Source organism: Oryx dammah, unplaced genomic scaffold, assembly GCF_014754425.2.
Source record: "Oryx dammah isolate SB20612 unplaced genomic scaffold, SCBI_Odam_1.1 HiC_scaffold_11232, whole genome shotgun sequence".
In the NCBI taxonomy this organism is placed as follows: Eukaryota; Metazoa; Chordata; class Mammalia; order Artiodactyla; family Bovidae; genus Oryx; species Oryx dammah.
The window spans coordinates 6,646,844-6,671,562 of record NW_024080625.1 but is presented as its reverse complement, the minus strand read 5'-3'; the positions used below and the strand labels follow the sequence as shown (position 1 = coordinate 6,671,562).

The 24,719-nt window shown below is 36.7% G+C and overlaps 1 protein-coding gene across 1 annotated transcript in view; it reads right to left on the bottom strand.

Moving 5' to 3' along the window:
* Positions 1-24,719, bottom strand: part of LOC120861268 (A disintegrin and metalloproteinase with thrombospondin motifs 20-like) — a 204,904-nt gene that overhangs the window by 44,830 nt on the left and 135,355 nt on the right. Inside the window, exons 29-31 of the mRNA XM_040236892.1 lie at positions 10,954-11,121; positions 1,397-1,570; positions 1,151-1,321 (exon numbers count right to left, since the gene is read on the bottom strand). Of these exons, the coding sequence (XP_040092826.1) occupies positions 1,151-1,321; positions 1,397-1,570; positions 10,954-11,121 (513 nt within the window). The remainder of the gene's footprint in view (positions 1-1,150; positions 1,322-1,396; positions 1,571-10,953; positions 11,122-24,719) is intronic.

Sequence of the window (24,719 nt, the reverse complement as noted above, 5' to 3'; positions counted from 1 at the left end):
AAAGAATGAAACTGGACAACTTTCTTACAACTTATATAAAAATAAACTTAAAATGACTAGAGATTTAAATATAGTGCCTGAAACCATAAAACTCCCAGAAGAAAACATAGGTAATATATTCTTTCACACCAGGCTTAGCAGTGTTTTTTCTTTTTTTTTTTTTTTTTGTATACATCTCCTTAAGCAAGGGTAACAAAAGCAAAAGCAAACAAGTGGGTCCTCAGCACATTAAAAATCTTTTACATAGCTAAGGAAACTATCAACAACATGAAAAGGCACCCTACCGAATGGGACAATATATTTGCAAAAGTACACCTGATAATAAATAAGCTTACACAACTCAGTATCATAAAAATAAATAAAAGCAAACAGTCCAGCTAAAAAACGGGCAGAGAACCTGAATAGACACTTTTCCAAGGAAGACATACAGATGGCCAACAGACACATGAAAAAATGTTCAGCATTATTAATCATCAAGGAAATTCAAATCAAAACCATGACATCACCTCATACTTGTCAGAATGGCTATAAACAGAAAGATTTAAAAAAAACAAGTGTTGGCAAGGATGTGGAAAAAAGGTAACCCCCATGCACTTCTGGTGGAGATATAAATTGGTACATTCACTGTGGAAAATATTATAGAGTTTCCTCAAAAAATTGTAAGTAGAATTACCATATGATTCACTAACTCAAAACAATATATGCACCCCAATATTCATAGCACCATTAATTACAACATCCAAGATATGATAGCAATCTGTTTCCATAAATAAATAAATAAAGTATATACTTCATATATACACCTTAAACTTGTACAGTGCTGTGGGTCAATTATACCTAAATAAAACTGGAAGAAAAAAATTTTTTTAAGCAGCCAACTATGCAGGCCCAGATGCCAAACTGTTCCTGGTAGTTGGTTTCACAGTTATCACGACTTGACACTTCCAGAAATGCACCAGAATTTAACATGCATGTCACTATTCCTGTATTTGCACCATCTAATCTCCCAGTGCTTTTATTCCTTAGGTTAATATACACACTATGACCCGCTCCCATGTTCAAATTCAGACGCAGTTTCAACTGTATCAAATTTGAGACTCAATTTTACTTTTTAAGAGTGAAAATCCTCAACTTCCTTTCTTTGCCTTACCTGGGATGAGTCTCCTGTTAGCACGATATACTTGCAGGGAGAGTTTCTGCACTTTTTCACCGCGAGAGGTCTGGTCGCGAGGTCACAGAAACTCTCACTCACTTGAATGTTTTGTGCATCCATGCACTTCACTTGCCGATATGTCTCTCTTTTCTTACACGATATTGAGCACTAGAAACACAATGATGAAATGAAAACACTCTCTCACTGAACGGCTGTGTGAAAAGTTTACCTGACAATACTCACATCCAACCACTCTCCTGCCGCCCAGTGGTACTGTATGCAGTCCCGATGCCAACACTCTCTCTGAAAATAAGGCCGCCTGGACGGATCACACTTTTCTTCCGCCACCCGACCAACTCCTCTGAGTCTGCAGTACACATCCCTCTGCTGAACTCCGGAGCCGCAGGTCACAGAGCACTGTGAAGAAGCCCAAACGATTTGAATAATCAACTGCTGCTGCTACGTCGCTTCAGTCGTGTCCGACTCTGTGCGACCCCACAGACGGCAGCCCACTAGGCTCCCCCGTCCCTGGGACTCTCCAGGCAAGAACACTGGAGTGGGTTGCCATTTCCTTCTCCAATGCATGAAAGTGAAAAGTGAAAGTGAAGTCGCTCAGTCGTGCCTGACTCTTAGCGACCGCATGGACTGCAGCCTACCAGGCTCCTCCGTCCATGGGATTTTCCAGGCAAGAGTACTGGAGTGGGGCGCCATTGCCTTCTCCATAATCAACTAACAAATATAAAATTATGTAAAAATCACAAAATAGAGTCATGACCTATTTTCTTGTTTCTTTTAACGTAGCCTGGTATTATATCACGAATAAGAAAATACACGCAGGAAGTATTTTTAACATTGTCTGGTCTGGAGCAGCTATTCGAATACACAAATAGATGTTCTTTATTTTGCAATATTTATTCAAGTCGTATAGAAACTATGACCTGATACTCTATCCGAATTGGTAATTCTCTTCTGACTTAAACATGCTTAGTATCTACAAAATTTGCCACAACATTCAATCAAACTATTCTACTATTACATTGCTTTTGAAAATTATTTAAATCCTTACACTGTATGCATAATTTCCCTCAAAGCAACAATAAGTTCCAAGTTTGGGTTCATCTTTATACCTACAATAGGTACTATAGCATGGGTGTCCTAATATTTGTTGACATGATTATATTTCAATAGAGAGGTGTTTGAGGAAACTGTGTCAACTTACAGTTTACCTAGGCAACCTTGCCTTAACCTCTCCAGATCTCATTTGCCTTATCTGCAAAAAGAAGATTTTGCGTTGTTTGTAAAATTTCATAGAACTTGTTCCACACATTTATTACTGACAGTAGATCTTCAAAGGAAGTACCAGACTGAGGTCCTGAGTCTCAGAGATGTTAAGTCTTTTGCCTGAGCTGCTGACTGGAGTCACTGGTGAGGCAGATTTAAGCTCACTTCTTTCCAAACTCTCCTTGTGCTGCCTCCAGGGAACAGAGAAGGACTTGGAAGCCTCTCAGGGCTTTTTCAGCTCCACAAGGCCAAGCCATAAAACAACAGAGCCTGACCACAACCAAGAGCTGTGATGCCAATAGTAATAAAGTATGGACAATGTCTAAGGGTATTTATTTAATTTGTGAGCTTGGTTTTTATACTCTTTGTTATTCCAGAAGGGATTGGAGGTCATATTGAGTGTTATGTGGGGCCTTATCATTGTTCCCAACTGTGATAGTATAAGGATAAAAATTCAGGTTTTTCATTAAGGTCTTTATTTATACAAGATTCCCAGAGTCACTGATCTCTCTTTCCTAACAGTAAATATTTATCTGCAGAATATAGTTTCATCATGAACTTAAAAAAACTTTTAAAGCCCCAAATGCTAAAAAACTTAGTTCACTTGATAGATTCAAATTTCTGTAATAGATTCTTATAGCAGTTTTACTCTAGAGGTCCCTTTAAATTTAGTTTTTTGTGTTGTGTCTGTAAATAGCAACCACTGACTCAAAAGAGAATTTTTATATTATTTTTTAACTTACGAAGAATATTCTGCATATCTATGTAGCTTACTTATACATGCATGCTAAGTCACTTCAGTTGTGTCTGAGTCTTCACGATCCCATGGACGATAGCCCACCAGACTCATCTGTCCCTGGGATTCTCCAGGCCCTCCTCCAGGGGATCTTCCCATCCCAGGGATCGAACTCGTGTTTCTTATGTCTCCTGCATTGGCAGGCTGGTTCTTTACCACTGGCACCACCTGGGAAGCCCGTAAGTTACTTATACTAACCCTCAATTAATGCTTTTGCAGTTGAATTTTGCCAACTTGTTGAATGTATTTTTTTAAAAAAATGGCTCCTTTGTATGCAGATAATAATCACATATTATTTTGTGTATTTTGTCCAGGGTACAATATTAAGCAGGCAAAGATGTTGGGATGTGGTTTTGCTTATTTGAACCTCTGGTGAAAATGTTTAGCCTATAAAATAAGACTCCTGCAAACATTTTCCAGCAATAATTACAGAAATATAAACTATATTTAGAAAACTTTCTACCTCTAAACCTGAAAAAAAAATATTCCTGAAAAAGAAATAAACAAAAGACAGCTTAGTAAAAAGTTTTGTCAGACAAATATAATATTCTGTTATTCAATAATCCAAGTTGCTGATTGATCCTGACTGACCATAGCACAGGTTTAGAAGACTCCACTGAGGCCCCGAGTAACTACTATTGTGGAGCTCATGCTCAAAGGAAACAAACCAACAAACAACAACAAAAAAAAAATGAAAAAACTGGACTATTGGACTACTGCTTGCTTTTCTTTTCTTTTTTTAAGAGAGAAGAATATAAAAGACTAAACTGATATATTTCAGATTTGAACAGAGAAGAGAACCCATTGCTTAAGTGAAATATTTCTTAGCTTAGTGTCATCAATAACCCTAACTGCCAAGTCCAACAAAAACTTTTCATGTCTTTTCTTAGTTAATCTCACTGACACATTCAACACCACTAACCATGTTCTGTTGAGCCATTCTGGCTTCAGTCCTCTCTGGTTCCAGGTACTTTTCTCTTTGAGTCCTTAATTGACTCTATTTTCTTTGTTTAGCCTTTAAATGTTAGTGTTTCCCAGGGTTTATAACTTGCTTCTCTTTATACTTTATGAGGTCTCTCTAAGCAATTTCTTCTATATACCAATAATTTCTAAATCTGTTCTTTCCAGCTGGAATAGTAACCCCCTCCATAATTCTTGTCTGGAGAATTCAATTGACAGAGGAGCCTGGAGGGCTACAGTCCATGGGAATGCAAAGAGTTGGACACAGATGAACAACTAACTCTACTTTTTACACTTTTTTATATATTGACAAGATTTTCATGTGTTTTCTACATAGATTTGTCAAAGGCATCTCAAATTCAACATTTCCAAAGGAGAACTTATGGCCTTTTCCCATCAGCTCCTCTTCCAGTTGTAAATGGTGTGAAGATATAACAACTCACTCTTAACTCCAGCAATGTATTACTATTAGAATGACCTCCCAAGGTATACCCTTAAGTCCAAAATAGGCAACCTTATTCAACAGCTTTATAGAGCCACATATTTATAAGCACATTAAATGTTGTCTTTCTTTAAAAATCCAAGTAACTCATATGAAGGCAATTTGAGGCTATTATTACATGTATGACACAAATAATTGATTTAAGGCACTAACTCACCACCACTGTATAATTTAATTCAGATAGGAAAAGTCTGCCAAATTTCCTACTTATGCATAAATGTACTACAACACTACAACTGTCCAACACAAGCCTGGACAGTGGAAGTGTAGAAGATAAATTTTAGCCAATCCACAGGTACAATAGCCATGTTAGCTACTACAGAACAGAGATGAAGAAATGTTAGAACATGCTTTGCCAAAATGGGTTCATTAATGCTAATTCACTCTGTCATTTAACATAATTTTAAATAATCATTTAAATAATCATTTAAAATGTAATAGTAAACTCCTTCCTTGATGCATTATTTATAATTTCCTGTTAATGGAATAAGATTTTGATTTTATTACAGTCAGTTATTTGTAAGATTTATATTATTATTATATAATTATATAATAATATTATATTATTATTTATATTTTATTTCAAGTGAATCAGTATTGGAGCACTAGTAGAGGATTTTGAGTTTAAAAAGACTCTGGAAATATCTAATTCCAATTTCTCTTCAATACTGAAATTATTTTACAGCAGTAGTGAATGAATGAACATCAAATCCATCCAGACTTCCATAGCTTCATATATTCACTATATCCTAAAAGCATTCTGGTTTTGGTTTGGCTGACTCTGAAGTTCGCAAATTCTCTCTTATATTGAGCTGAAATATTCTTCTTTAAACTTTTACCCACTGTTTAGAATCTGTCCTCCCTACCAACATAGGACAAATACACACTGACTTCCATGTGAGTAAGTATCAAGATGTGAGGCCTGGAACTGTGGCAGCTATTTTACGACCTTTAGCAGTTGATCAATAGAACTACAGAGATGACAATCCAGCACACTTGCCATTGTAGAACTCCTGAATCTAACTTAAATCTAGTGACTTTCTGATTTTATTGTGTAAAGAATAAATGTCTTCGAGTTCAAGCCACTAATAATCAGGGCTTTTCCAGCTTGCAACAGAATACAATGGAACTTATACAGACTAGTTACAATTCAATTGTGCTTCTCTGGGGATTTGGTAATTTGCCAAGACTTTTCTTTTAGTGTAGGTCTCAGAATAGGTACTATTCCAAAAATCTGAGCAGAATTTATTAGTGCAAAGATATGAACACTTCATCTATTAATGTAATCTACTCAAGGGTTTCCCTGGTGGTGCAGAGGTTAAAAGTGTCTGCCTGCAATGCGGGAGACCTGGGTTCGATCCCTGGATCGGGAAGATCCCCTGGAGAAGGAAATGGCAACCCACTCCAGTATTCTTGCCTGGAGAATCCCATGGATGGAGGAGCTTGGTGACCTATAGTCCACGGGTCGCAAAGAGTCGGACACGACTGAGTGACTTCACTTTCACTTTCTTTCAATATGTTGCTAGTGATTTAATACATGATCAATAGAACCTTCAATTATTTACCTATGATGTGTGACATCCATGTATACCTTAAATTGATGCAACAGACTTTTTTATATAAAAATAAGCCCGTATTGAACTCAACACAACATGGAAATTGCATTTCTCTTGAATGCATTATTATGTGTAGCCCAGCAACATTCTGCAATTGTTGACTTTAGGTGCTTTGTAAGAGGAGCAATAGGTTGCTAAGGAAGTAAAGTTTGCTAAGAAAATATAAAGACAAGCTAATGTAAAATGATAAAAATAAAATAATTATGGTAGGGAAAACTACCATTACAGTAGGGAAAACTCAGACCAGTATTCAAATGCTCACCCCTCTCCCCATCACTTCCTGCCAGTGACCTGCACAAGCTACTTAAACCATTTAAGCCTTGTTTCCTCATATACATAATGAATAATCCCAACAACTGTGAGGAATACAGAAGTCTCTCACACAGTGTTAGGAGGTCACTGACCCTTGCTGCTTCCTGCCTAGTCCCATTTTTTCACTTTTCTTACAGAGATACAATTATCCCTGCCTTGAAAAATTTCTCAACACATGCCTCAAACCAAAGAGTATTAGTCATCTCAGCCCACTCAAAGACAGACTGTCTTAAGTATCAAGAAAGATGATAAACGAAGAGATTTCACAGGCAGCATACAAATGCAAAAACAGAATTGCTGGCACTAGCTAGAAAAGATTGAGAGGCATATTCACCCATTCCCAGAGCAGAGACATCCTCCTTCACCTTGGGCTCCAAGCTGTCTTCCCAGAAGAAACACTCAACCTGGGTATAAAGATAAGGGGCCCATGGGAGCTTAAGGTTCACTATCTTTGTAGATTATAAAAGATATATATGTATACAGTGGAAATTTTTCAAGTATGACTATATACATATATGCGTGTATCTGTGTGTATTGGAAATATATAAAATATGGAATTACAGAAATACGAAATCACTTAAACATGCCAGCATTTAGCAGATAGTTTCCAAAAAAGTTTTTTCCTGATCAGAGGGTTTGGGAAAGGGGGCACTAACCAATAGATCTGAGATTTTTGGAACTCATATCACCTTTGGTTCCAGCTCTGATCTTAAAATACTAGAAAGAAAATGATGGGTCTCTAAGAAGGGGAACCAAGTAAGTGACTGTCGTCACAAGGCTTTTGATTCAATAGCAAGGCCTGAGATTAGGTCCTTTCTAAGCTGTCGAGCAGGTTTCCCTTGATCAAGGGGAGGGGAGAATTCTGAACAACTTTTTTCTGAGCATGTAAACTACATTCTGATGGCACTGAACTAAGCATGAGACATGAGGAATCTAACACCAGCCTAGCCTTAAAAACTTGAATTTATAAGTAAAGCTGGTACTCTCAAATGGATAAAATTAGGTGAAAACATAAATAAAAAATGTCTGGTTCCAGAAAGAAAAAAATGAGCTTTTTTTTTTTTTTTTTTTTTTAATGATTCTAGTATTTCTGTTACATCTAATGGCATACATCTGGACCCAGGAGACAAAGAACTCTATGCAGTTATGTTTGTTCCTGTTTGGTTGCAGTCATTAAAATGCATTACTAAATCCTTTCATTAAAAACAATGATATCAAATACCAACTCAGAAGTGTTAACTTCAAAACTCATTGAGCACCTCTGTGGTCACAATTTGCCAAACAAATCTTTCCATTAGAGGTCTAATGTAAAATAGTAATAAAATGAAATTATTTTCTAGTGAGTGCTATTAAAGCAATGTTACAATTTATGCAGCCAGAACAAAGTAGCAACCAGTAATTATCTCTTAACTACCTCTGAAATTACGCTTCTGTTAAATATATTATTATATGTAGCGCAGCAACAGCCTGCGATCGTTAACTCCACGGGGGTACTTTTTATAGAATAAATCAAAAACCAACGACTTCACAAGTGGTCATTTGTTTCTGGCAGAGTTTTGGGTTCTGTGTGGGTGTATGAAGTTAATTTCTATAACAAGGAAAACCAATTCAAAGAGAAGAAGGTTGAGTCTGTACAAAAGCATCTGTGTTTTTTATAGTCTTTACATATTCATATCTGTATCTTACAAACTCCTGGAATATGTTCCTTTAGTGAATCTTACATAATTTCAGACTTGGTGGCAAGCCAACACTGAGTTGTTAGCACCAGTGATTGATTTACTATTGTGGGACTGGAGGTCAAGGGTCAAGAAGAGTCCCTCATGAATAGCAACCACAGCAGCTGCAAGGCAGCGAAAGAGTCCTGGGGATCACCAGGGCTACTGGTGGCCAAAAGGGGAGTCTCTCCCACTCCCATCCTCCAGCATCTCCCACCTGACAACAGAATTGAAAGGTTTCTGCCATGTGCTGGGTGCAGGGCCTTTGGAACGTTTACCTCTCCAGTGGAAAGCTGCTTTGTCATTACCTGCCACATCTTGGTCCAGAAAAAATAAAGCCTACCCCTACTTTAAGCAAAACCACAACATGACAAATGTATAAATTAACAGATGGCAGGTCCTTTTTATTTTTATTTTTTTTTTTGCAACTGAATTATAGAATTCAAAGTAAGAAGTATGTAGCTCCATACTAAGCTGGGCACTTAGTGAACAAGATATCCATTGTGTCTAAGATTTCGAGGCCTGTTATAATGCTGAAGAAGTAGGCATGGTTAGATAAGTGGTAAAGAATCTGCCTGCCAATGCAAGAAACACAGGAGACACAGGCTCAATCCCTGGATTGGGAAGATCCCCAGGAGGAGGAAATGGCAGCCCAGGCCAGTATTTTTGCCCAAAAACATCTATGGACAGAGGAGCCTAGTGGGCTACAGTCCATGGGGTTGCAAGGAGTCGGACACAACTGAGCATATACTCACAAAGACTTTAAACTAAGTCATAGAAGAATTAAGACTTCTTCCAGAGCTCATACTATATGTAAGTAAATAATGACAAAAATATATGTTATGAAGTCACCTGGAAACAGATGATGATGAACTGGACTGGGGTGATTGCCATGGAGACTCAAGAGTGACTCTGATGGAAGAATTGAGAGAAGCTAGGGCTAGAAAATCCCATGGACGGAGGAGGCTGGTGGGCTGCAGTCCATGGGGTCGCTAAGAGTCGGACACGACTGAGCGACTTCACTTTCACTTTTCACTTTCATGCGTTGGAGAAGGAAATGGCAACCCACTCCAGTGTTCTTGCCTGGAGAATCCCAGGGACGGGGGAGCCTGGTGGGCTGCCGTCTATGGGGTCGCACAGGGTTGGACACGACTGAAGCAACTTAGCAGCAGCAGCAGCAGCAGCTGCAGCAGCTGCAGGGAATAACTAACTGTGGGGTCAAGGGAAACAGGATAGACCCAGTGTTTCTTTCTTGAACAACTTAGTGGGTAGTAGTGGCATTCACTAAATAGAACAGATTAATGTGAAATCTTTAAAATCATGGTCCCTGCTAAATCATGAAAAATAATTTCATTTACTGTGTGTGCGTGTTCAGTCACTTCAGTCGTGTCCGATTCTTTGCGACCCCATGGACTGTAGCCCACCAGACTCCTCTATCCTTGGATTTTCCAGGTAAGAATACTGGAGTGGGTTGCCATGCCCTCCTCCAGGGCAATCTTCCCAACTCAGGGATCGAACCCATGTCTCTTGAGTCTCCTGCATTGATAGGTGGATTCTTTTCCAGTAGCACCACCTGGGAAGCTCCAATCTCAAGGAGTGAAGGATAAAATTTAGGGGCCCAGGGGAAGCCCACTTCCAGCTCCTGTCTGAGCCTCTATCTTCCTAATGTGGCTCCTACATCAGGCAAAGACAAGGAAGTTCCATCAGCAGAAGATGGGTTTCTTTTTCCCATGGCAGGACTAGCTCTTTTAAGAGATGGATACATACCCTGAGATACAGCAGCAAGCAGCCAGGTAGCTTTGAGAAAGCTTAGCCCCACTGACATCAAGCCTCAGGAAATTATTCTGGTTAACATTTCTGGCCTCATTTATGTTTTTCTCCTCTTTACTATTACCCACGCTGGCCTTTGCTGAACAATCACATTCAAATATATGCCTTTCCAAGTTTAGATTTGGAGTTTACCTCTCTGAGTGTGCCAAAGCAAGTATCCATCAGCCTTCTTCTATAACCTGACATTCTTAGCCCTGTTCTCTTCTCAGTATAAGCTTTGCTTTTGCTGAGTCTTTCCAAGTCTGTCCACTCTGGCCTTAGACCAGCCAGGCTCCCTTGTTCTGGCATGTCCCTAACTCTTAAACCATCTCCAATTACGATCCATGTGGAACTTACCAGTCCCTTTTCCAAGTTGCTGCTGCTGCCGCTGCTAAATCACTTCAGTCGTGTCCGACTCTGTGCGACCCCGTAGACCTTAGCTCAAATCCAAGACTTCAGTGTGGTAACAAGGCAGTTACTAAATACCTCAACATATGTATTTTACTGTTAGACCACCTGGAATAATGTTATAATCATTGGTAGCCTCCCTTGTATTCAGTAACAGAATTTCTTGTAAAGTTTATAGCCTCCAAACTAATCAAGACTAATTTGTTATTAAACTATGAACTTAGCAAATGTGTTAACACTGTATAATATCAATTCAGAGCATAGTGTGAAAAAAATGTGTAATAGAATAAAATACATTTAGTGGCATAAAAGTTTCAAGGTTATTGAAAGCATGCAGAATGAATTAAGATTTTCTTTTTAAATGCAAACATACGTATATAACCGTAAAACATCTTACATACCTCCTTCCATCTGTTGGCTTTCCATGAAGGGCATCGGACAGACCTACAAGCTTTATGTGTCCGAGGTTTCTGTAGATGACTGCAATATTTTTCTTCTAATTCCCTGTGGAACTGGTCAATGCAAAGCACCTCACGGTATTTTAAACCTTTACCACAGGAAGCTGAGCACTGGAAGATAAATATGAATACACTTGATTCATTTTACCTTGACTGATTTATCTATAAGAAGCAGGAAATGAAACAATCAAAACATCATTGCTTTGATATTTTCATCAAATTATACTTTGATATTTCTAAGGAGAGAATTTAAAATTTGCCAGTCTACCCTAGACCATAAATCAATGTTGGTATCATAAGGTAACCATGTATTTAATAAAAAGAATTGGTTATCTTCCATACACCAAGCACTCTTCTGGCACATACATGCTTTAGCTCCTTTAAGGTTAAAGACTATCTGCAACTAACTACTGTTACCACACATATTCTAATAAAAAACTTGCTTTCAATTCTGTACGGTCATGTCCTACTCTATTTTTAACCCTATATGTCTTGCCACAGTGCAAACTATGCTTTGAATGTTAAAAAAATAAAAAACTCAATGTAGGAAAATATGAGAGAGAAGAAAATTTTTTTCAATACATTAATTTATTTGGCAGCATTGAGTCTCTTTCATTGCAGTGCACAGACTCTAGTTACAGCACACGACTCTCCAGTTATGGCAAGAGGGCTTAGTTGTTTCATAGCGGGTGGATCTTAGTTCCACGACCAGGGATTGAACCTGCATCTGCTGCATTGGAAGGTAGATTCTTAACCACCGGACCACCAGGGAAATCCTCCAAATTTATTTTTTTTAAGCATGATTCAGTTGAGGTTTTTTTTAAATCAGTCTGGCAATGGTATCATTCCAACACAAACCCTCCAAACTATTCAGCAGAAAACTTAACTAAAATCTCTGTAAAGATACAGGTTAAAAATAATTTGGCTTCAGTTTTCAACAAGTTACCATTTAATGAGTGAAGTCAGTGCAGAGGAGAAGAGCTGGAGCTCTGGCGTTAAATACCAGCTCTTCCACTTACTAGCTGGGTGATGTTAGGGATATTTCACCCCTTGTCCAAGCCTCGGTTTCTTCATTATAAAGATGATAATTTCACCATATTACTGGTTTATTATGAAGATTAACATGAGATAAAGCATATGGAATGTCTGGTCCTGTTACACATGGTGCATCCTCAGTGAATATTAGCTTCTCCTACCATTTTCCTTCATAAACTCTCAGGATGTTGATAATTCTCAGCATCATATATGCACCAGGGAAGAGTTAAGCTAAGAAGACATGGATTCCAGATAACTCCTGTCATTCTTCTGGGATAGCTGGTCACATATGGTTTCATTTAGAAACATATACTGAGTTCTGAGAACATTAGATAATATATTATGCATTTTATGTATGAGTTCAAAGACTGTATATCTAATAGAGACTATAAATTGCCTAAATATTTTAAATTAAACAATGAATAGTTTGAGGGTAATTTACCTTTATTAGATTTGCAATGCTATATCCCATTTGAATAGGCAATTAATTGAACTTGTTGCCTTGATTATTAAGACTTATTACCATATCTGAGATGTTCTCTTTCCCTTAACACCTACACCCTTACATGTGACTTAAAACATATTTAATTCTGTGTGAATTGCTAATGGATCTTCATCAATTGTATTGTGTTCATTCTTTCTTGCTATTGATCTTCTCTTTCAGATCTACCTTTCTTTATGACATACTTCTCCTAGCTGTTTATCTTAGGCACTTCCCTGCCTGCTTCTTTACTTCAGCATTTATTTTTTCAAAGAATATAACATATTTTATACTTTAGTATAAAGCATACTAAACTTTTAAAAATCACATACTGTTGAATACCAGGCATATATTATCAGAGAGTATCCATACATATTCACACACAGAAGAACGCTTTTACCAGCAAGGACCTACTGCATAGTACAGAGAACTGTACTCAAAATTCTGTATTAACCTATAAGGGAAAAGAATCTGAAAAATAATAGATATACATGTATATATAACTGAATCACTGTGCTTTACACCTGAAACAAACACAGCATTGTAAATCAACTATACTTCAATTAAAAATATATTAAGCTGCATTTTAAAACACGCACACACACAGACACACAAAGAGTTTTTCTTCTCAGGTTCATATTATTTTTTCTAACTTTTCGATTGTGACCTTTTGAACAAAAGAGCATTCATTACTCTCCCTGAATGTTCCTTTTAAACAGTAATCATTTGTGAATATTCATGATATGAATGCAGCAATACTTATGGAAGATTGGAAAACATTTATTATTTTACTCTTTCTGTGAATATTATCATGTTTCTATAATATACTAAAAGTAGCATATAAATATAGATTCATTAAACAACTCTTTCCTTTGATTTATCCTCAAAGTGCTTATAATCCAGATGACACATATCACCTATTAAATGAATAAATGCCAGAGTACGTCTTAAATAATATTACTCAATAAAGATCAGAATAAAAATACAAAACAGTAAAAAAAAACCATTAAAATAATACAATAAAATTTATGATTAAGACAATCATGAAAAATAGCCATTTCTTTATGGGATATTTGGTAAATACTCAGAAAGACGTGATATTTAAACTCAGTCTTGAAGATGTAGGTTTGTTGATGGACAAAGGTGGATGGTCTTATATATTTTTTTGATGTGTCTTATCTAGATATTACCCTTTTGTCTCTGTTTGTCAGCATTCTCATAGTTCTTTTATCAGTGCCAAGAATCCAAGAATCTCACAGTAAACATGCAGTAAATTGTTGATATTTCTTATAAGAATGACCAATTCACTTACAAAACTATGTAACGCCAGAGGAGACATTAAGCCAAAGACATTACTTTAGAATGAACAATACATTTTCTCTATAAGCAACATGTTTGTACGGAATGTAAACGGTGACACTATAGTTCACTACTGAAGTGAAACTGGCTTCTCCTCACCTAACTCAAAGTCTCCTTTGATTCTTTCTCTTCTTTGTTAGTCTAGTCTGTAACCAAGACTACCCTTAACCATAATTTTAAGCACACTGCTTTTTTTCTTTGCTCAACAACTGACAATGCATCCTTATTGTCTTTAGTAGTAAACCAAACTTACACCTTCTTTGCTTTCTTGATCCACGAAATTTCAGTCAACATCCCTTTCCAACCTCGTATTCTGTTTCTATTCAACACACAACCTTTGCTCTAATTAGGCATAATATGATTACTTTCCCTTTAAGGTGACATCTTCACTCACAGCAATGCCTGACTGGTATTCTTTCCTTTTACCTGGACTACTCACTTGCCCTGGCATTTCTAAATAGTATTTATCCTTAAAGCTTAAAGTCAACTCCATGGACACATATCATTCACTTCTCTGAACTCTTCTGTCTCACTCTGCTTTTAGCATTTCATCATTTTGTATTTTTGTCTCATCCTTTATCTACCCAAAGTTCTAGATGTCAAGGACCTTTTAGATCACCCAGGTGACCCACAACTGGTAGGTTCAATAAATATCAGCTGATTAATTGATGTTGATCCTGGGTGCAAGCAGTTCTAATTTGTTTTTATTAAACTCTAAAATAACTTATTAAAACAGCTTATGAAATATATTCATTGGTATTAAACTCAAGGTCCTCTAGGAAAGATAGACAAAAAATATAAAATCAAAGAATTGCTAAGTAAATTATGCTTCAATAACACTTTTAAAGAACTTTTTCCCCAAGATCTGAATAGATATATTATTTTGTCATGTCTGATGAATTTCATGTGGGGATTTAAGTAAGAGAATATGTTATGCAAAGAGTCATGTTTTAGTTGGAATGAGGCAGTCACAGTGTAAATAAGTAGTGAAATATTACTTTCCTTCTCTCAAACCACAAAACATTCTGAGTTGTAAAGATTCTAAAAAATAGTTTATTTGGTAGAAAGACTCAACTTGGCCGTTCTTTTCTCTGGGATCCCAGTAATTCTTTTCATTGCTTTTCTCTATTTTATGTCCCTGATACAATTTTATCTCCTTGAAGATATATTAACACTGTATAACTCATTTCCAGCATGCTTCTCAGATTTTTTCTTTAAAAATCACCTCGACACCTTTGACAGACAATTTTCTGAGATTTTTCCATAAATACTGTAGAGGAGTAGTTACAGGAAGTGGTGACATTAAATACAAGTAACCTGAATTGACTATTCTTATAAATTAGGTGAAGACATGTGCCTATTTAAGGAAAACAGAGCATTTGAAACAAATGTAGAATTTGCAAGCCCTAAAAATGCAATGAAATACCCAGAATTGTGCAGGCTGGATGGCACATTCAATCCCAAAATGGACAGTTGGAATTAATGAGTCCATTCTCACATGATTAACTTTGGAACAAGTCTAGTTTTTCAAGTGAAGTTGTATATAACTACAGAATAAGATTCTTTCTGATATTATAAATGTGGGCTATTGCTCTGTTTGTTTACATATAAGAATACTATAGAAGAATAAATAGACAATTTGTGAGAAACTTGTTGATTAATTCTACAAACTTAAATTGCAAGACAAAATAAAATAAGGAAATGAAGTTTATCTAGCTCCAGTTCTAGGAAATTGGAAACCATGGGTGTGTGTGTGGGTGTGGGTGTGGGTGTCTGCGCGTGCACAAGCGCGCATTGCACTTTCATAAATTTTAACTGTGATCTAGGTCTCTATCATCTCTGAAAGTACTGGGAAATATACTGATACTGGGTTAATTAGTTTGTATCCTAATTAGAAAAAAAAATAGCCCTGAAAAGTAACTATTACACTGTACATTAGCCATGTGTAAATTGCCTTTTATTGACAACAAACTGGGTGACTTTAGGTGATTTTTAAAATCTCATTCAACCCCTATTTTTCATATGTAATATTAGTAAAAGAATAACTATTTCATATAAATGTCTGGGTAAAGGTAAGGAATAGAGGAGGAAATGGCAACGCACTTCATAATTCCTGCAAAGTTTCACAGAGGAGCCTGGCAGGCTACATGGAACCCATGGGGTCACAGAGAGCCGAACACAACTGAGCATGTGTCATGACATGGCACAGAGGTGAGGAGAAAGGGATTTTTTAAACAAGAGAAATGACCAAACTCAGAAAACTCTAAAGAACTTATAAAGCTATAGCAAAATGTAAAAATAAAATTAATAAAGAATCCTGCAAAATACAATGTTGATTACATGCAGGACAACCTTGAAAATGTCTCTCATAATGTAAAAGAGAATGGGAAGATGACATAAAGAATATCATTACCTGGAAAATGCTTTGCTCATCCCCATCCCTTTGTACATGTCATTTCCTCCGATCCTAACACCTTTCTTCCATTGCATCCCTGCAAATTTTTCAATGCTAAATTTTAAATTACTTTCCCTCCCTCCTTTCCTGATATCAGAGCCCAGACTAGATTAGGTGTGGCTCTTACACAGCATTTATACCTCAATACTCAGTTACCTGTTGCATGTCTCATTTACCTGCTAGACTATAAAATGCTCCTGGAACAGACCTACTGTAGGAAATCACGAAAAATGGAAAGAACCCAGAATCACTCATTTCTAATTAAATGTGTTAGGAACTATTCTTCGTCTCAGAGGAGGAAGTAATTCCTGTGTACCATGAACCATCAGTTCAGTTCAGTCACTCAGTCGTGTCCGACTCTTTGCAACCCATGAACCATAGGTCTTCTAAAATAATAGCTATTTCACTGGTGGTACATGAGTTGATTTAGATGATATCTTTTAAATTTAATGCTTATTTTACATAGCAATGGTCACCCTCAATTTTAGCTAAGAAGTAGATTAAAAAAAAGAACGCAAAGTTTGGCCTACTGAATAACAAGTGAAATCAAAGGTTAAGTGTAAGAATTGATTACCAATTATTTTAATTAAGTTCGACTAGAAGGAGCCTGGCGGACGACAGGCCATGGGGTTGTCAATAGTCAGACAAGACGGAGTCACTGACATACCATTTATAAATACATTTAGAAAAGTATCTAGACTAGAAATTTGACTAGAAATGTTTATTTCAATGCTCCTGCATAGTGTTCTCTATGAACAAAGGAATATATTTTTGTTTCTATGTTCCTTATGTAAATTTTAGCTAAACAACTCTAAGGATAAGTATTAAAACTAACATTTGATTCTTAATTTTAGAAAATCATTATTATAAATACCTAATATTAGAAAAGAGCTCTAACATCAACTGCAAGTTCTACATTAAATATTTTTAATGACTATCAAGATAAGCAACCAATCAGTGAAAGTACAGATTTTAAAGAAAAACTCAACCATTCATATAGATTCTTGGTTTTTCATTTACAATTTCTAAATTAATTTGATATATAGCCTAAATAATTTCCACTTTTCTAAATGGACTTCAGTCAGTAAATTTGGTGATGACCCCATTTTTAAAGTGAGCAGAGTTAGTCATTCATGGTCAGTTCTTCATAACTAGAAGTATCTTGTAACAATAAAATTACAGCTTCCTTAACACTCTTCTTCAATTGCTGATAAGGAAAATATTAAACTATTATCAAAATTTGACAGTGCTATTGTAAACATTTTATTCAATATTACACTTTTTCACAAACCATTTCAGGGATGGTTAAAGTTATGCCATTTGGTTTTTCAGCTATCAGAAATACCTTCACTTTAGTTTTACAAAAAATGATGTTATAGAAAAATGATTAACAAGAAAATATAAAACTGAATATAATAAGTTGAAAGTGAAAGTGTTAGTCACTAAGTCATGTCTGACTCTTCGCGACCACATGGACTGTAGTTCGCCAGGCTCCTCTGTCTATGACATTCTCCAGGCAAGAATACTGGAGTAGGTAGCCTTTCCCTTCTCTGAGGGATATCCCCAATCCAGGAATTGAACCCAGGTCTCCCACATTGCAGGCAGATTCTTTATCATCTGAGTCACAAGGGAAGCTCTATTAATCAATTTATCTTTGCTTTTCAAAATTTTTGGATTTTTCTGACTGTTTTTCGAAACTAATTCTTAAGTCATTAGGCAATCTGATGAAGAAACAATTTTTTACTTTATTTCTAGATATTGCATCATCTCTTTGTTTCATATATAGCAAGGTTCATAGTCATTAGTTGCAAAAGTAAAAGCTCACAACTGGATGACTGGATGTCATGTCTACCTGATTGCTTATGGTATGGCAGATATTAGCTAACTTCTTCAGACAACCAAGAAAAATCTGCTACCAAGTGACAAAGGGGTTCAACAGAGTCTGTTTTGGGAGACCTAAACTCATAGAAATGCCATCATTCAATACAACTTCTTACTACAAACCCAAAGTCCTTTCCATCAAGACAAGTGCAACTGAATGAGAAGCATCAATTTACAAGCAATAAAATGGAGTGATGAGGATTTAAACACAGACATATCATAGTAGCTAAAACATAATTGGGTATTTGAAAAGTCTTTCTTGAAACAATTTGAGAGGATTCATTGTGTTTTTCTTAGTCCTTGTGGCAACTCCAAAAGTATTAATGTGATTTCTCTGTAGGAATATGTATTATTTATCTTTGTTTTGTACTAAACAAAACTAAACTATCATATACTTCTGTTCAGTTCAGTCTCTCAGTCGTGTCCAGCTCTTTGTGACCTCATGAATTGCAGCACGCCAGGCCTCCCTGTCCATCACCAACCCCCGGAGTTCATTCAAACTCACATCCATAGAGTCGGTTATGCCATCCAGCCATCTCATCCTCTGTCGTCCCCTTCTCCTCCTGCCCCCAATCCCTCCCAGCATCAGAGTCTTTTCCAATGAGTCAACTCTTCGCATGAGGTGGCCAAAGTACTGGAGTTTCAGCTTTAGCATCATTCCTTCCAAAGACCACCCAGGACTGGTCTCCTTTAGGATGGACTGGTTGGATCTCCTTGCAGTCCAAGGGACTCTCAAGAGCCCTCTCCAACACTACAGTTCAAAAGCATCAATTCTTCGGTGCTCAGCTTTCTTCACAGTCCAACTCTCACATCCATACATGACCACTGGAAAAACCATAGCCTTGACTAGATGGACCTTTGTTGGCAAAGTAATATCTCTGCTTTTCAATATGCTATCTTGGTTGGTCATAACTTTCCTCCCAAGGAGTAAGCGTCTTTTAATTTCATGGCTGCAGTCACCATCTGCAGTGATTTTGGAGCCCCCCAAAATAAAGTCTGACACTGTTTCCACTGTTTCCCCATCTATTTCCCATTAAGTGTTGGGACCAGATGCCATGATTTTCATTTTCTGAATATTGAGCTTTAAGCCAGCTTTTTCACTCTCCTCTTTCACTTTCATCAAGAGGCTTTTGAGTTCCTCTTCACTTTCTGCCATAAGGGTGGTATCATCTGCATATCTGAGGTTATTGAGATTTCTCCCAGCAATCTTGATTCCAGCTTGTGCTTCTTCCAGCCCAGTGTTTCTTATGATGTACTCTGCATATAAGTTAAATAAGCAGGGTGACAATATACAGCCTTGACGTACTCCTTTTCCTATTTGGAACCAGTCTGTTGTTCCATGTCCAGTTCTAACTGTTGCTTCCTGACCTGCATATAGGTTTCTCAAGACGCAGGTCAGGTGGTCTGGTATTCCCATCTCTTTCAGCATTTTCCACAGTTTATTGTGATCCACACAGTCAAAGGCTTTGACATAGTCAATAAAGCAGAAATAGATGTTTTTCTGGAACTCTCTTGCTTTTTCCATGATCCAGTGGATGTTGACAATTTGATCTCTGGTTTGTCTGCCTTTTCTAAAACCAGCTTGAACATCTGGAAGTTCACAATTCACGTATTGCTGAAGCCTGGCTTGGAGAATTTTGAGCATTACTTTACCAGATTGTGATATGAGTGCAATTGTGCAGTAGTTTGAGCATTCTTTGGCATTGCCTTTCTTTGGGATTGCAATGAAAATGGACCTTTTCCAGTCCTGTGGCCACTGCTGATTTTTCCAAATTTGCTGGCATATTGAGGGCAGCTCTTTCACAGCATCATCTTTCTGGATTTGAAATAGCTCAACTGGAATTCCGTCATCTCCACTAGCTTTATTCATAGTGATGCTTCCTAAGGCCCACTTGACTTCACATTCCAGGTGTCTGGCTCTAGGTGAGTGATTACTTCTGTAGCAAAGCTAAATTTAAAATTTTTTTCATGAGATATTTTTGATCATTATTTTTCTAGAGAATTTTTTAGAATGACATTTTGGTGATCATGTTAAATGTCTTTGTAACACTAATGAAACAAAAGATTTGTCTATGAAATGACATATTACAAAGGTAAATAATAGAGCTTCAGGTCAAACAGACCAGAAATTAGATATCCTGTTGAATATATATGTTCCATTTTTTTCTTTCTGATTTTTAAGAATAGAGAAGCTAAACAAACAAACAAAAACAGGCCAAACCTAAACCCAGGAGCAGCATGGTTTTTGAAATTTCAGGAAGCCAATGATAACTATCCACTAAGAGAAAAGCCCCACTACAGAAAAACTGTGGGCTTCCAAAGTGGCACTAGAGGTAAAAAAACAATCCTGCTGCCAATGCAGGAGACACAAGAGATATGGATCTGATCCCTGTGGCAGGAAGATCCCCTAGAGGAGGGCATGGCAGTGCACTCCACCATTCCTGCCCGGAGAATCCCGTGGACAGAGGAGCCTGGTGGGCTACAGTCTATAGTTTCACACAGAATGGGACACAACTGAAGCAACTTAGCACTCATGCATGCATAGAAAAACTTTAGATATGAATTTTGTACAACTACTTTGTAATTAAGAGCATTCCCTACAATGGTAGAATACTATTTAAAATAGAGCTCCTATATTATTAGAGAAGTAAAACATTAACATAGCAAGAAACAGCCAAAGTATAATAGAGTATCTCTGTGTTTAAACAGAAGCACACACACACAAAAGTCAAAATATGCATATTAAATGTAGTGTCAACTCTATAAAATAGTACTGCTACTGTTCCTTTAATTCGATGCATATGTGCAGTAAGGAGTAAGATACTAAATCTATCAACAGGGACCCCATTCACAGTATTTCCTGAAAGATTATACTTAGAGTTTTAAAGTTTAATGGAGTCTGAAAATTTCCCTTTTAACCTGTTACAGACACCCTTTGACTGTGTAGCTTTAACAACCCAAGACAGCATTTGGTTTCTAAAACATGTACTACTGAAATATTTCATTCAGTTGTACCGCATCTGATTATATTTAAAATTTGTAAATTCAGACATCTGAAATATTTCAAGTCAGGTTTATTTGCAAAGATGTTTGAGTTTCAACTTAAAGGACAAAGAAACATATGCTAATAACAAACATATCCAATAAATTTTCACTACATTTATATCATCATAAAATTAGAACATTTTAATTTCTATTTCATGTTCTAAAATTTTATTTTTGAGTATCTATGTATATATTTGTGTACACACACAAAATACATTTACAGTTCAAAGCTAATCAATGCAACATGATTATCTCATGCATAATTCATTTGGCTAATTCAATTGTAAGTAATGTTTAAAGACATTTACTATAATATGGAAAAGTTTTGTGATTATTTTTTTAATGTAAAACCCAAAGAAAAATTGCATTAACTCAAGCAACTACTTTATACAGAAATTTTCACTTATTATACATTATTTTCCACACACAAATATTAGAAAATCAGAATGAAAAATCATCCCAGTAAATGATAACTAAAATATTCAATAATTGGATTCCTTTTCTTCAGCAATAAGACTTGACAAACAGTCATTAAAAACCCAGAAACAAAAGTTACTGAACTTATGTTTATTGTGCTAGAAGCAATAGTAAAGTAATTCTAATTCAAAATGTAAGCACTATTTGTAGCAAAAAATTGTCAAGAAAAACTGCTATTAATTTAAAACTTATAGTTTATTGTTTTAATATAGTTTATTGTTTTAACTTTCTGTCTAATAGTATGGTTTGTGTGTATTACAAAGTAGTAATGCACATTTCAGACTCCTCTATAAAATCTGCTTAGCAAGTGGAACTCATCCAAAGACTTCCTGTTCAGAGATTTTATTGACTCTCTGAGTAACACAAATCTTTACAATTATATGGCCACAGGACTGGAAATGATCATTTCAATCCCTGAGAAAGGCAATGCCAAAGACTGCTCAAACTAGTGCACAATTGCACTCATCTCATACGCTAGTAATGCCCAAAATTCTCCAAGCCAGGCTTCAACAGTACATAAACTATGAAATTCCACATGTTCAAGCTGTATTTAGAAAAGGCAGAGGAACCAGAGATCAAATTGCCAACATCTGTTGGAACATCGAAAAAGTAAGAGTTCCAGAAAGACATCTATTTCTGCTTTATTGACTATGCCAAAGCCTTTGACTGTGTGGATCACAAGAAACTGTGGAAAATCTGAGAGAGATGGGAATACCAGAGCACCTGACCTGCCTCTTGAGAAATCTGTATGCAGATCAGGAAGCAGAAGTTAGAACTGGACATGAAACAACAGACTTGTTCCAAATCAGGAAAGGAGTATGTCAAGGCTGTATACTGTCACCCTGCTTATTTAACTTATATGCAGAGTACATCATGAGAAATGCTTGGCTGGAAGAAGCACAAGCTGGAATCAAGATTGCCGGGAGAAATATCAATAACATCAGATATGCAGATGACACCACCCTTATGGCAGAAAGCGAAGAAGAACTCAAGAGCCTCTTGATGAAAGTGAAAGAGGTGAGTGAAAAAGTTGGCTTAAAGCTCAACATTCAGAAAACTAAGATTATGGCATCCAGTCCCATTATGTCATGGCAAATAGATGAGGAACAGTAGCAGAGACTTTATTCTGGGGGCTCCAAAATCACTGTAGATGGTGACTGCAGCCATGGAAACAACCTAGATGTCCATTAGCAGATGAATGGATAAGAAAACTGTGGTACATATACACAATGGAGTATTACTCAGCCGTTAAAAAGAATACGTTTGAATCAGTTCTAATGAGGTGGATGAAGCTGGAGCCTCTTATACAGAGTGAAGTAAGCCAGAAAGAAAAACACCAATACAGTATACTAACACATATATATGGAATTTAGAAAGATGGCAATGATGACCCTGTATGCAGGACAGCAAAAAAGACACAGATGTGTATAGCGGACTTTTGGACTCAGAGGGAGAGGGAGAGGGTGAGATGATTTGGGAGAATGGCATTGAAACATGTATAATATCATGTAAGAATCGAATTGCCAGTCTATGTCTGATGCAGAATACGGCACGCTTGGGGCTGGTACACGGGGATGACCCAGAGAGATGTTGTGGGGGGGGGGGGGGCGGGGGGTTCATGTTTGGGAACGCATGTACACCTGTGGTGGATTCATGTCAATGTATGGCAAAACCAATACAGAATTGTAAAGTAAAATAAAAAAAAAAAATTTTTTAAAAAGGAAAAAAAAATAAAAAAATAAAAGACACTTACTGTTTGGAAGAAAAGCTATGACCAACCTAGACAGAATATTAAAAAGCAGAGACATTACTTTGCCAACAAAGGTTCATCTAGTTTTTCCAGTAGTAATGTATGGATGTGACAGTTGGCCTATAAAGAAAGCTGAGAGCTGAAGAATGGATGCTTTTGAACTGTAGTGTTGACTCTTGAGAGTCCATTGGATGGCAAGGGGTTCCAACCTGTCAATCCTAAAGGAAATCAGTACTGAATATTCACTGGAAGGATTGATGCTGAAGCTGAAACTCCAATACTGTGGCCACCTCGTTTGAAGAACTGACTCATTGGAAAAGACCCTGATGCTGGGAAAGATTGAAGAAAGGAATAGAAGGGGACAACAGATGATGAGATGGTTGGATGGCATCACCGATTCAATGGACATGAGTTTGAGTAAACTCCGAAAGTTGGTGATGGACAGGGAGGCCCGGCGTGCTGCAGTACATGGGGTCACAAATAGTCAGACAATACCGAGTGACTGAACTGACTGAACTGAGGGAAAAAATGTTATTTTCAATACGAGACTAGTATAAATCTTGTCTAATTTTAACAATTTGTTACGGGCCATTATTGTGCTTTTACTTTTTCTTGATGTTTTTATATAAATGACGACTGGGATGTTACTTTTGTTAGCTGGTATGGCACATTCCATGATGCAAACCCACTCCTATTTTATCCCCAGGGAGCTTATTCAGAACCATGAGCATCTCCTTTCCTTAATGGAAGAAAGCAGAAAACTATTCAGTTTGGGTGGGCCATAAAAAGTTAAGGAAATCAGAAAAATAACGGATACCTTTAAAAATATATTGATTTTCAAGGCATTACTTACTATGGTAACATTTACAAAATCCTTAAAATCAAGTGCTAACAAAATAGCAGGATCTACCATTTTAAGTTTCTTCAAATGTTTTTGCACTAGCTGTGAGAGTTAACAGAAGTCAAGCCAAGAAGTTTGCTTTCCAGTAGGGTTATAAGGGTCTGAAAAGGAATATGTACTGAGAACTCTCTGATGAGAAATAAAAAATGAGCTCTATGAAGGCTTTGATAAGGGAAAAGTCAAGGTTGAAATTAAAGGAACAATATCCAGAGCACCTATTTATGTCTATTTGTCATATGCAATAAAACTTGTGAGAGTGTTATCGGGATTAATTCTGAGTGATCTTATGCTAATTTTTAAATTACCTTAATAAGATAAAAGTAAA